General features: G+C 48.0%; 1 protein-coding gene across 5 annotated transcripts in view; it reads left to right on the top strand.

Moving 5' to 3' along the window:
- Positions 1–8,793: 8,793 nt before the first annotated feature.
- Positions 8,794–13,528, top strand: part of ST14 (ST14 transmembrane serine protease matriptase) — a 24,074-nt gene continuing 19,339 nt past the window's right edge. For 2 of the 5 annotated variants that reach the window (XM_068659421.1, XM_068659420.1), the window contains exon 1: positions 11,511–11,666. In XM_068659421.1, the coding sequence (XP_068515522.1) occupies positions 11,625–11,666 (42 nt within the window). In that variant the 5' untranslated portion in view covers positions 11,511–11,624. Of the gene's footprint in view, positions 8,815–8,891; positions 9,152–11,123; positions 11,277–11,510; positions 11,667–13,528 lie in introns of those variants that run through there. The other 3 variants (XM_068659425.1, XM_068659423.1, XM_068659424.1) reach the window with 3 other exon arrangements.

Genomic DNA, 13,528 nt, shown 5'->3' with positions numbered 1-13,528 from the left:
CTTGTGGGCTAGTTCAGGTGTTTGTACAATGGTGCGAAAACGTCCGTGAGCCAGGCAGCTGGGGTGTGCTGGAGCTCGCCATCATGTGTTAACCTTGTATTTAGAGCTGTGCTGAGTTACCGACCTGGTGCTTCATTCGATAAAAGCCTCAGGGTGGCATTGCTGTAGCTGACAAAACTTTTGAATACAACCTGAGTGTGGTCACTTAATGGGAGTTCTGTGAACGTGTACTGAAATAGAGGGTCAATGTTGCAAACCATGGACACCATTCCTCCCACTGTGCCTCTCCGTGTCCAGTCCCGCTGCATACCAGTACATGATGGGATGGCCAGGGCTAACAGGGAGCTAACAAACGATACCCTGTGTTGTTTGAGTCTGGACCTGATCAGCATTCCAGCACCTTACAGTGGCACAATGTATCTCCTGGTCTTTGCTGCCAGGAGGTATTGAAGAGATGTGGCATCTGTTTGCAAAGGGAAATGATGGCTTCCAGAGATGATGGGCTGGATTCATCTTGCTTAACTTGCGTGTTAAACTTCTAGGTACAGAAATCTGAATTACTCACCGCTGAGACCTCCAGAGGCCAATTCATCTGATCGCCCCCAGATTCTTCCTGTAGGACGAATCGCTCTCTGGATATAACCAATCTTTTCCATGGACTATAAAAATAATTCCGGATGACTAGCTTTTGGCTTTGACTAACTAATTTGGGCTTTTAAATAATTAGCTGAGGGATGATGCATCTTATGTAAAGTGACCAATCCAAGAGTATGTGGGAAGATTGTGGTAGCACAAGGTATTAAACTCAGATCTCTCAGATTCCATTTAGTTTTATTGTTAAATTGCTCTCCTTTGTCCCAAGACATGAGCCTGTCAGCTGACAGAGCTCTCAAAGTTTTTGAGTGTGAATTTTTCCCAATATAATGTAAACACTTTGCCTTTAAAATGATCTCTGACACTTGCTTTCCCACAAGTCCAACAGAGTTCATACCTGTGAACTGTGGTAAGACACTGACATTGTCATTCATCTTTTAGAGGAGTCCTAATTCCTTTTCAGTAATAAATGCTATCAGCAATTTCCAGCTTGAGCAGGGATTAATCTTGTGTAAGGTGTCCTGCGTTGAGGCCTAAAAACTGATAGAACGGAGTCATAAAATGGAGGTAAGAGTTTTAAGGACCAATTTGTTCACTTATGTCTAGAAGTATCTGCCAAACTAACTTGGTAAGCCTTATATCTGAGTCTTGTAACGTTACTTTTTCTCACTATCCTCCAGTTTGCGAAGCCTGGAGCAAAGTAACTCACCTTCCAGAACCAAAATCCTTGAGGGAGGAATGCACTGGTCTTTAATAGCTCCAGGACCAGATGGTTTTGCAATGACGCTTAGAGAAAGCAGGTGTCACCAAATCCAGGAAGGGGCGCTGCTATGTGGATGCACTGATCCAGAGCAAGGCGGTGGTGGCCCTGAAAGTAAAAGAGCAAACCTGCCAAAGGTCGTGCCGTTTTACCTGCTGTGCTGATGCTGCAGAAAGAGTTAACGTGATCTGGAAGCAAGGACCTGAAAAGATGCTGACATAGTTTGAAGCTGGGTAAGTAACTTTAACGTGCTGATGAGTCATTTTGAATAAATTTTTAGCAACGGGAACATTTTTTGGTTTGTCCCTGAGGAAACAGTGGTTAGTTGGTATTTATGAGACAGAGGGAAACACTACATGCAAAAATATGCTTGATTACTTATAAAAGTATTTGTGCTGAGGGCTCTTTGACCACTTAAGCAAGCTGCCTGAAAGCCCATGATAAGAATTGTTTCTTCCCTGTTCTTAGTTGCACACTGAAGATATGGGTATGGGCAGACAGTCAAAAGCCCTTGAGTCACTGCAACTTTGTGAATTACTGAATATGCACTGCCTTATTCTGCATGGAAATATGTTAGTTATATTTCCTAATTGGAGTGGCCTGAGTGTATGTAGTGTAAATGACAAGCTGGTGAGCTGTTGTATTGCTGTTTGCTTTTAACAGTGTTCCTGTACTGAAATAACTCTTCCAACTCAGGTTGTCATGTAATGACTCTGAAGCTGCCTTAAAGCTGGTGAAAAGCAGAGAGAGAGAGTTATCTGTTCTGTCAGCTGGGTTGTCACAGTGTCACATGAGGTCTCTGCAGGATGCCGGTAACTTAACAAAAATCATAAACCTCACTGAGTTGTTCCAAACGTGCTAGGATAGCGGGGCAGGCAGAAACATGTTAATGTGCAAAACTGAGGATTCCCTAAAAAGCCCTAAGTGCTTTGCTGTCACAAAAATAGCGCCCTATGTCTTTGAAAGGCAACATGAAGGTGTATTTAGGTAGCTGTGACCCCGAGGAAGAGCCCACAGTCAGAAGGAGAGTCCTGCAGGGGCAGTACTTCTACAGTCTCTGTCTCCTGCTAGAGCAGGACACGTGGAAATACAGGCAGTAAGGAGCACTGTTAAGTGTAAACCAAGCTGCTATTTACGTTTTTATTTACACTTTGTAATTAAAAAGCTGGGTTTGTGTCTGGTTTGATAGGATTTATTCTGGTTTTGTTTTTAAGCTTGTGTTGTGGCTGTGAGTCAAAGTGACGCAGACATGGTGAAAGGGTGCTCTATCTGCCCAGAGTCAGCAAACTCAGGAGCTCCTTCCATGGGGACAAAACAGTGCTGCTCTTGCAAGATGCAGGAGACATCAGAACGGCTCCCAGCTTCAGGCAAGCCCACACTACCATCGTGTGTTTCAGAGCAGGAGGTAAGTAGCTGAGCGAATTGGATTGCCTCTGGTGGGCATAGGGCAGCAGTGTCACCGGCTGTCGTGGTCCTGTTGCTGCTACCTTGAACCCTGGCAGCATCCCAAGTGGGAGAGTGCTGAGCATTTCTGCTGTGCCAGAGAGGCTGTGGACGAGGTAGGTGGCTGGCTTTGTGCATCCAGGCTAACAGGTTCACCCAGCTGCTAGTGTTAGTACTGTAGCGACGCAAGGAGAGTCCCGCAGGAATAAACTGTGAGGACAAAAATGCTGACCAAAGACACAGAGCAACCAAGGGAAGGGAAGAACAGCTCTACTGTCTGTCATAGGGCAGGCTTTTATGGGAAGTTAGTATCTCTTTTGAAACAAATATACACACTTGGAAAAAAAATATGTGATTGGTTGTCTTAACTCCGCAATTACCTGGCAGTCTTTCTGAAGCTAGAAAGCAGACACGTCTAAAAAGCTTATCTAGGAACTATGACAGGAGAAGTTCTTCAAAACCCATTAAGCAGCTTCTCTTTCTTTTCCCATTATTGAGGGAACTTAATATTTATTGTATGTAATGGCATACACTGATCCCAAGGTGCTACCAAGATGGGTGAAATCCCTCCAGACTCCCTGTCATAACACACATTTGCTAGAGAAAGAGCACCTCAGTCTCTGCTAAAAGCAACCGCAGATAAGGATTCTGGCATTTGCTCAGTTTTGCATTAGAGCTGTCTGCTGGCACAACTTTATTTTCCTGATTCAAAGTCATCTGCAGAAGTTAATTTTTTAATCAGCTTCCCTTTTTTATTCTATTACAGTGTATGGAAGGTATTTTGGATGGTGGCAAGGTGACCTTCATTTTTAAAATCTTTTTGTCGTGAATGACTCGCTCCTTTTGCAAAAGGGTTCTTCCCAACAGAGTAAGAAATATTAGCAAAAGATAGGAAGTATAAATGAGCTGACAAAGATTCCAGTACACTTGAGATTTCCATATTTCTGATTTCAGTTTGCTAGGCAACAGTGTTTCCGAAGTGGCTGGAACATGCAGAATCACTAGCAGGAAAACAAAGTCCATTTTAGGCCATGTTTCTCCATTCTCAAGGCCATTTTTTCTGCCTGTTTTATGTGGCACAGCTAGCGTGATAAAAAAGGATGCTACTGATGGGTTTTGACACATGCCAAGAGCCAGGGAACTTCATAATATGCTCTTTTCTGCCAAGGTTGTTTAAGGTCATTTGGTTCTTTTTCCTTAAAACTTAAAACATGCTTTTTGAACTAAAACACACTACAAGCTCCTGTCACCTGCTGGGCAGGTATGTTGTCTGGAGTGAAGCTGCAGTTTAAGAATCAGTACCAGCAAATCCAGGTTAGGTTGGATCTAGCTCAGGTGCCACACGTGCTTGCATTTCCTTTGGGTTGGCCAGAGCACCCCACAGAGCTCTGGCCAGCTTTGTGTTTCAGCTGTGGTAAGAGAGCAGATTGGAGCAGGGTGGGTAGGCAATAGCTGACCCTGCATGGAGCTGATGTTGGCTGATAAATGGGAAGTTAAGGGAAGGCTCAGAGGAGGTGAGTGTGCCCTTAGTGATAGCTGACGGAGATGTTGAGATAGTTTATGACACCAAATCATCTTATGGAGCAGAATGGCACGACACTCCTTGTGCAAGGTATCTTTTCTTAACCACACTGTTGTTCCAAAGGGCAACCAAAATGCCTTGCCACAGCTGCTGGTAACCACATCCATAGCTGCTGGCAGGCTTGTGACTTCTGATGAATTTCTTAAGGAAAAACTGTCAGCATTTGTGCAACTTCTGCTGTAAGGCTGTTTTCTCTCTTGTTGAAAAAGGCGATGTGATAGAGTATAAATAAGTCCTGTTTAGTGGGCCATTAGTGATTTTGTGGAACTGCGTGTTCCTACTTTCCCATCTCTTTTCCAGGCTTAAAAATGCCTCAGCTTCATCTGTGCTTTTCAGTATCCTTCCTGTCATGCTCTGTATCTTTTCAAGTTCTTCCAGCTCAGTTTTCCATGTGGCAATGCAAATCACTAAGATCATCTGCACCTTTCTAACAGCCCAATGAAGATGTGCAGCATCACAGATACACAGACACAGACCCAGGATTTATTGTCTGGCATATAGCAGGGCTGCACCAAGAAATATTTGGAAGATTCAGGCCAAGCTTCTGGGTTGGGAGGCAATACTAAGCAAGCAGACTTCACCAAAGCCCTGGGTGTTTCTTAAGCAGAGAATTCACAATAAAACATCCACCTGTTCTGATTCAGTACAGCGTAAAAAGAGGATAATTGCCTGTGTTCAGTGCTGCTCACGTTTTGTAGTTAGTACTGTGCCGTCAAAAGCACAACATTGGTTTGGTTGAATCAGCACCCTCTGGCCTGCAGGAGGGAGAGTACTGAAATGCTAAAAAGAGAATTACTGGAATTATCCCAGCTGCTCATCAACAGTACTGCCAAAGGAAAGTGTCCTACAGGAGCATCACCTGCATCATATATCTATATTCACACATATATGTACATACATATGCATGTAGGGTATATGTAATAAACCAGCTCCTAATGACACATACCTCTGTGCTAGGAGTGCCGTCACGCCCAGTCCTCTCAGTCAGCAGCTTACCACAGTCAGGTTCCCTTTCTCCCTCTTGCTGCATGCTTCAGGCTGATGGCAGACAGCTGCTGTTTTCCACCGTGTTCCCCCATCTATGCCAGCCCCCCCGAGGAGCAATCTAAACTCTCCTAACTTGTTTAGGGCAGAGCTCGGTACCAAGAGGTCTGTCCCCACACAAACACAGGCAAGTTGATAGCTCGCATCTGTCAGTCTAAATCGTACACGGAACAGGACAGAAATGAGGGTGAGGATTATGTCTGCTCTTACACAATAGGGGCATTATTCTTTAAGTCAGGTGTGGTCACCCTTTTGGCTGCGTGACCTAGGTGAAAATGCTGAGATCGGTGGTTCTTCATTTCCTTTTCTTCCATAGCCAAGTGCTAGTCCTGCTACAGATATTCAGCACAGCCTCAGCTAAATTCTAAAAGGCAGTGGGAAGCACTATAGTCTTTCAGAAACAAACTGCAGGGGTATGGATGTGAGAACTTCCGATAAGAAAGTCTGCTTTTAAAAGCAAAAACCTAGCAAAAAATCCCTCACCCTATCATTATGGAAAGGGACTAACTAGAACTTCGGCCCAACCAGGTTTAAACTTTAAATATTCCAGATGAGGTACCTCTACCTAGGGGTTTTGTGCCTATTCCAGGGCCCCACCAGGAGAAAGTGACAGGTGAGGTTCTTTGTACCATAGCATATCCTGGTTTTGTTATGAGGTGAATCAATTGCTGATGACAAATGCTGCTTGCTTCCACGTAGGTTTTTCTGTGAGATTTCCCTGTGCTTTTGCTATAGGTACAAAGAGTCTGCTCCTCCTTTGTGTAACTGGATTTCAATGTATGCTGTATCTTGATGCCAGAAGCCTACTGATTCCCTGCTCATTATACAGATTTTCAAGGAAATGTAGCTAAAGAGATTACTTTGTTATGAGGGCACAAGTCAAAAAACCCTGATACAAATAACAGAATTAATCTGTTTCCTACACAGAAGTCAAGAGATGTCGTCTGCTTGTAGGGAGAACAAATTTCAGCTCTTACTGTGTTTATAAATCTGCTGTTTCCACCACTGTACTTTGCACTGCTGCCTCCTGTTGTGAGCGCTGCTGCAGATGCTAGACACTCTCACATCGTGTTTTCCTTTGCAGCAGGATCTACACAGCTTGCTTGCAGTCAGAACTTCCCTGTGAATACTGCAGAGCTGACTTGTGCTGGGGCTGAGACAAGTGACAGTGCAGGTGCCACCCAGGAGATCGATCAAGTGACATGAAAGCAGCTCCATCACCAGCAGTGTAAGGTACATAGCCTCTTCCTTTGCTGTCCTCACACGCCTGTGGCAGAGGTTCAGCTTCACCAGGTTTGCCATTGCTGCCCATTCCTGAACAAACTATTTTTTTAAATCTTTTCACTGTGTAGAAATGGTGTGTGTGTGTGTTAGAGGTGAGGTGCTGCTGCTCAGCAGGTTTCCAGGACCCCATCTCATGCTTAGCAGTGGTTCCCAGCGCCTGCTGAACTTGGAGAGCCCTCTTGCAGCTCTCTTGGTCTTCCATGCCAAAGGCTGCTCATCCCTAAATTAAAGGATCAGTTTCTGTCTGTGGAAGTGTCCTTGTCCTTCCCAGGATGCCCACATCCTCGTTCTGTTCTGCTTCTGCTCCTGTACCACTAAATAGAAAGTAAGTCACCTAGTGCTAGAATAGATTGTGTTGGGAGGAGGGGAGGCAGACAAACATGCATAGTGATCTTACTTTTGGGATGGAGAATGGACTAGAGCAGGTCTGCAAGCCTGATCTAGCCAGCAGGATGTTTCATCCATCCTGCTACCTCATCCTAGAGAGTACTAGCAGCATCTGGGACAGCACGTATCACTTCTCACCTCTGGCAGACTGAACTCTGTGGGTGAGTTCACGCCAGTTTCCCTGCTTTAGGGTGGGCAGGTTGACAGCACATGCAGTCTTGCCATACCCCACTAGAGGGATAACTGGAAGTACACCAGGGAGTATGTTGACTGAAAGGCAACAGAAGCTGGACCATACAAACTTGGGCAAAAAAATAAAATAAAACGCAACAACAACAAAATTATATGACCCAGTATACATGTATACCATATCCCGCACCAGCAAAGTGAGAGAAATAAGAGGAATTAAAGAGGAATAAGTGAAAACTCAAGTCTGCGTCCTTTTTTTTTTTTCTTTTTCCGGTTGTAAACAGCTGAGGTTACACCCACACAGTCTGAACTTTTATTTTCTGTTGAAAATGAGGAAGCATAGCACGTGGGCACAAGTTAGATCTACTTGTTTGTAACAAGCCGAAGAGATATAGGCAATTCAATACATTGTCTGCATTTCTCTCAGCTCTTATGCACTTGTAGCTTGTCAGGCAGACAGACAGAACCTTAACTGACTTTGAATCTTGGGCGTGCCTGAGTGTGCAGCCGGGTTTCAAAACATGCAGTGCCAGAAACCTGGCAGTCAGGCTTGTCCACTCTATTGCACTTAGAGTTTGGTTGGCAAACTCTGCTGTTGCTGATTCACAGCTCACTAAAGAGGTTCTCCTTTTCATGAGCCATGGAAGTGCTCAAGAAAGACCCAGCAAACTGTAGCATCCTGGCAGCAAGCTTACGTTTTATGACATACTTCCTAGCCCTTTGTATTCCCCATCACACAACTGTCAGGTGGCTGGTTCCACAGAGACACAAGAAATTATCCCCCCTTAATTCTGAAAGTGTGTCTCAGAGCTGTCTGGGGCATGCTGAAGAGCTGAGGGTGGACTTTCTCATTGCAGACTGGTTTCATACTATCACATCCTTTGCTCACTGCTCACACCCATACCGTCCACAGGATAGAGCTAATCATTAGTGCCCTGTGTTCTGGCCAGCTTTCATGATCTCAGGAAGGCTCTGTAATGAGCACTGATCTGGCTAAGCACTAAAGCAGGTGGAAGTGGCTGGTATTACTGATGTAAGGGGCAAAGCTACTTGTGATCCCTGCCAAACTTGTGTTCTGGAAGCAGGATTCCCACTCCAGAGATCTTGAAAGAAGCATTTGAGATCAAAGGTTAATTTCCCGTCCAAATTAAACAGTAATCCTTGAAAAACTTTCTGTAAAGTAGCACCACAGCTCAGCTCTGCCTTCATAGTATCAAGTGGCCAATTGAAGGCAACTTGCTGCGCTTTTGCAGGTCCCATTCTCCAAGGTCAGTAATTATTCCCCTTGCATTACAGATGGAGAGGCTGAATCACACCAAGACAACTTGCTTCAGGCCTGAAAGCAGGAAGAGCTGTGCCTGTGATCATCAGCTGAGTGGTACCCGGTGTTCACCACCAGGTCACGCTCCTTTGCTCTCTGGGGGCTGCCGGTTCAGCTGAAAACCACGGTGCTTCTGGATGACGTTTTCCTCTCCTCCCACTGAATCAGCCCTTTATTTACCCATTGGAATGCAAAGTAACAGGACACCCTGTGAGTTTTATCTCTCTCCCAATCTTTTGTATCGCTGTCCAAGTTGCCAAACCGGATTGAAAGTTTTTCGCTGCAGACATACGTGGGGTGGTTTCAGGCTTGTCTGGCAGGAATCTGGGTGGGAGGGCACTGTCGGTGAAATTTGAATTTAGGAGTCACACTGAGAACAGAATCCTTGAGACACTGCAGTGAGGAAAACCCTTTGTCACTGACCGAATCCAGCCCTTCACTGGTGTGGCCATGTGGATGGACGGTGCTCCTTGGTGGAGCTAGAATTACTGGGAACTGCCTCCACCAGACGACGTTTCCCCTGCAGGCAGCCTCCTTCGCTCCTTGTGTAAGCAGCTGTGTTTTCCCCTCTTTTCCCTGCATGGCATTTCCAGGGCTGGGAGCTGGGGCTGGAAGTATTCTGCCAGTTCAGACAGTGTTGGCTGCTGATCCCAGAAGCCAATCCGGGTCTCCTTTAGAACTCTTCTGGGGATCAAGCTCGCCGTGGTTTAGCTCTTGCAACTTGTGTACACTTACAACAAAGGCAGACTTGGTTCTACGAGTTTTGGTAATACCTAAAGTAAGTAATCTCCTTCCTGAAGGTGTGTTAAACCTTGACTTTCTGCTCTCATGCTGCTGTTGTGGCCATACTGATACAAAGAGAGAAGGTTAGGTGGAAGAGATGACAGCTTTTATTGAATGAATTGATATAAGTGGGCAGAAATGGAGGCTTTGTTTGTTGCTGACTACTACCATTCCAAGTGAGTAAGTTGCTTGATCTTTCAGCTTCAATTACATCTTTCTTAATAGTGGAGACACTGACTTGCTGGGCTCAGTCAGACTGGAGAGACGCATGGAAGTGTCTACTACTGCAAAAGCACGTGGCAGACTGCTTATTGAGAATTGCTGCTTGATGTTCTGGGTCTTTATAGTGGTCAGAAGGAGGGGGCCATCATCTACTGTGGTGACTTAGCCAGTACTACAACAATTCCACTAAATAAATTGTTGCTTCAGCAACAAAGAAATGGGAATCCTATCATTTAGTGCTCTGAACTGACTGCCTCCCAGCTATATAATATTTTATATTTAGCACATGTATTGTTTTCTTGTTTTCCTAGCAGTGATTACGTCCCCTTGTTCAAAGACCCATGTGGGCTAATGAATTAGTTTGTAAACTGTCAGTGGTTTGAATAACAGGAAGCACGGAGCCTTCACAGCTCCGTGTGAAACCAGGAGTTGTGGATCTTTGCAAGACACCTTAGGCTTCAAGGAGTGAGTCTGTGTCTAGCCCTCATTAGCCACATCCCAGAGCACAGTGTTTGCTTGGCACCTGCCTGGAGGAGATGAATTGATATGCAGGAGAGGAAGAGAAATTTACAGAAACAAAGAGCAGTGGTTCAGCTCGCAATAGCTACTTTGTACCTGAAATATGCTGTTTCACTGGGGTGTTAAATCAGACCGGGGCACCTGCAGTCGGCCAGGGAGGGAGTGGCTGTAAAACTGGAGCGCTGGGCTGGGCTGGGCACCAGCGAGGGAGCCGAGAGCAGCCCTGACATCAGCCAGCCAGGTAGTTTCAGCAGGCTGACTAACAAAGCCACCTTTTGAAGGGGAATACCTTAAATCCGGAGACACTTCCTGCTGTGCTGTGCTCAGCAAGCGGAGGGGATTCTGGTGGCTGATGAGGGGGCTGGGAAGCAGTGGCAGAAATATTTCTGTAAGAGCACAGAAGTTGTTTTTTTCACCTAAAGAGAAAACAGCAGGACCACAGAGCTGATGTGATTTCTTTTTTTCCCCACGGAGACACCTACAAACGGGACAGGAAACTTGCACTCTGCTGGAGACATTTCAAAGCAAGGGCAAACAAAGGTAACCCAGCAAACATCTCCCTGAGGCACTGGTAATCAGCAGACAACTTCTGTTAGGCCAAAAACAGTTCTGGGATTTCAGTCGTGGAAATAAATCAGTTTCAGGGCTGAAATTGGTGTAAAGGATGGCCAGTTCAGACTCGGTATGTTGGTATAGACTATCACGTGTAACACAGAGGAGGGAAAATTTTCCAGATGGTATTGGTTCGGCTGTCTTTAGTCCTGACTTACTGTTGAATGTAGGAAGCCTAGAAATCAGTGTGTGGTGGTCACCTTACCGAGAAGAAAAAATGATTCCTGAAGTGTCAGGAATGCAAGTTCGGCTGTTGAAAGCCCTCTCTCACATCTACATTAGATCATTCTCAAACCCCGGGTGTTTGCCTTTTCCTGCCTGGGAGCACCCTTTCATACCAGACCATCCAGTCCCCAGGAGACTGCGGGTCAGCGGATAGACACGATTTTGGCACACGTGCCGTTCCTGCTGCCGTGCTTGGCGTCTTGCATCTGGTCTGCTCTGGTCAGAGGCGGCTCCTTCCTCAGGTGCCACAGCCCAGCAGAGAGCAGCCTTCAGGAAACATTTGGCTTTGGCAGCCCTCGAGCATACCCAATGTGAGCGTTTGCAAAGGGTGGGCTCGACCCTGGGGGGGAAACCGTGTGGGGTGGCGGTGAGGGTTGTCTCTGAGGGCAGGTTTCGAGGCAGGACCGCCGCTGTCACCCCGGCAGGGGCTGTGCAGGGCGAGCCCTGCTGCCGTGCAGGGATCCTTCGTGAAGGGACCCGGCGGCTGCCCCCCTCAGCCGGGCACCGGGCGGCCCCTTCCTGCTGCCGGCACCTGCCGGGCGGTGCCGAGAGGAGGAGCCGGGGCCGGGGCTGGGGCTGGGGTTGGGACCGGGGCCGGGGCCGGGCCCGGCAGCGCGGGGAGCGCCGCGCCATGGCGGCCTGAGGCGGCCCCGCTCGCCATGGAGCCCGGCGGCAGCATGAAGTACAGCGCCCGGCCCCAGGTGGGTGCTGCGGGGGGTGAGGGGAGCCCCGGGGAACCGGGAGCCAGGCAGCGGGGCTGTGGCGGTGCTGGAGCCCGGCAGCCTCAAGGGGAAACGGGGTCTGGGGTCTGGGGGCGGCTCGGGGCACGGGGGTGGGCATCGGGGCATCCCTCGCCAGGGATGGGGGCACAGCCCCGAGCCCTACAGAGCTCAAGGAGCGCTCAGACACCGCGCTCAGACACACGGTGAGGTTTTTTGGAGTCCCTTGGGGACGCATGAGTTGGGCTCCACTCCCTGAGAGTCCCTTTGAACGCGGGTATTTTATGGTTCTGTGACCGCGCCGCTCCACCTCGGGTATTTTTATAAAATACGCTGTGGTGCGATGCGGGGAGGCGAGCAGTGTGCCGGGAGTGAAGCCGGGTTGTTTAGCAACAGCCCCAACTAAACCAGTTCAGGTCACCAGCACGCCTCGCGTTAACCCAGGGCTTTGGGGCTTTGCTAATTAACCCGTGTATTATCTCCGGGCGTTGAAAGGGAGCGACTTTTCACCGCAGTCTTTGCTTCGTGAGGAGATCTGCCTGGCTGAGGGTCGGGCAGGGACAGCACGCCACATCACGCTGTTCTGGGGTTGTGTGTCCAGCGCTTGTTCAGTGCCACAAAGTCACCTGAAAACCAGGCTTTTAAATTAAACCACGACCGTAGTGTTTTCCAGCTCACCTGCAGGCTGCTTGGTGCAGGTCCCCGAGTTCAGGGTTTAGCGGTTGTTATCTGACGGCAGCGAAGCAGCAGGTTGTGTTAGCACTGATGAGAAAGCTGGCCTACAGCAAGAAAAACAGTTTTCCTTGCCTCCAGCCCCATGGTCTGTGTGCATCGGGGCCGTGGTGACTGCCAGGAGCACAAGGAGTCGCTCGCGCTGCCACCACTCTGCCTCAAGCTCTTGTCCCCTGACAAGGGGACACCACGTCCCCTCTCCTGCTCTGAGTACAACAGGAGCTGATCTACTCTGGGAGGTCTCCCCCAGCAAGACGAGTGCTTTTGAACACCCCTGGTGGCCCTGCTGTTGGGCTCGGTGGGTTTACGAATATTACGGCCGAGCAAACGTGTTTTGCAGTGGCCGTGCTTCCTCCTGCGGCTCTCTGGGCAGCGCAAGGGGAAGCTGCTGCTTGCCCTCGGAAAGGTGCAGAGTTTTCCCCCCGGTGGGTGAGCTGCTGCTCGGGCCAGTTTTGCTGCTCTTCTTGCCAAAGGCAAACAGGGATAAGGAAGGCACGACGAGAAAGAGTCTGGGGCTGATCGAGAGTACGCGAGACCTTTGCTCTGTAAACAAAAGATCGCTCTGTAAAACTGTTGAGGGAAGAGGGAGAGAGTTATTGAGGGCCTGGCTGGGGAACGTATCAGACCAAAGGTTCTCGCCTTGCCCAGGGGAGAATACACCATTTCCATCCAAAGGCCACTAGGGCCAGCCTTACACACAGGTGTGCTGCGGTATCTGGGCAATATGCTGGGGCAGAGGAGAGAGCAGCTCCCAACAGCTAGCAGGGACAGACCTGCCAGGAGGAGGTTCTGGTGTTTCTCCTGCTGCTGACCCCAAGCATTCAAATGTCTTGGCCCAGAGCCACCTCAAAACTGTCAGTAAGGAGCGTGGGTGCAATGTAATGATGAGCTTAGGACGTTTCATCGAGGTCTGGAGTGCAGCTGTTTTTGTGAGCCTCCTTGAGAGTATTGTTGTTGAGACAGTGCTCTCCGCACCATGGAAGATTTAAGAGTGTTTTAAATAAGCTATTTACATCTGGGGCATGCTTCTCTTCTGGTCTTTGGAAATAAGCATCTTACAGGGAAGAATTTCAAGGCTCAGAGCTACATGGATCAGGCCTGTAAGGCAGCTT

This window comes from Anas acuta, chromosome 23 (genome assembly GCF_963932015.1).
Source record: "Anas acuta chromosome 23, bAnaAcu1.1, whole genome shotgun sequence".
NCBI lineage: Eukaryota > Metazoa > Chordata > Aves > Anseriformes > Anatidae > Anas > Anas acuta.
The sequence above is the reverse complement of the archived record's forward strand: the minus strand, read 5'-3'. Positions and strand labels throughout refer to the sequence as shown.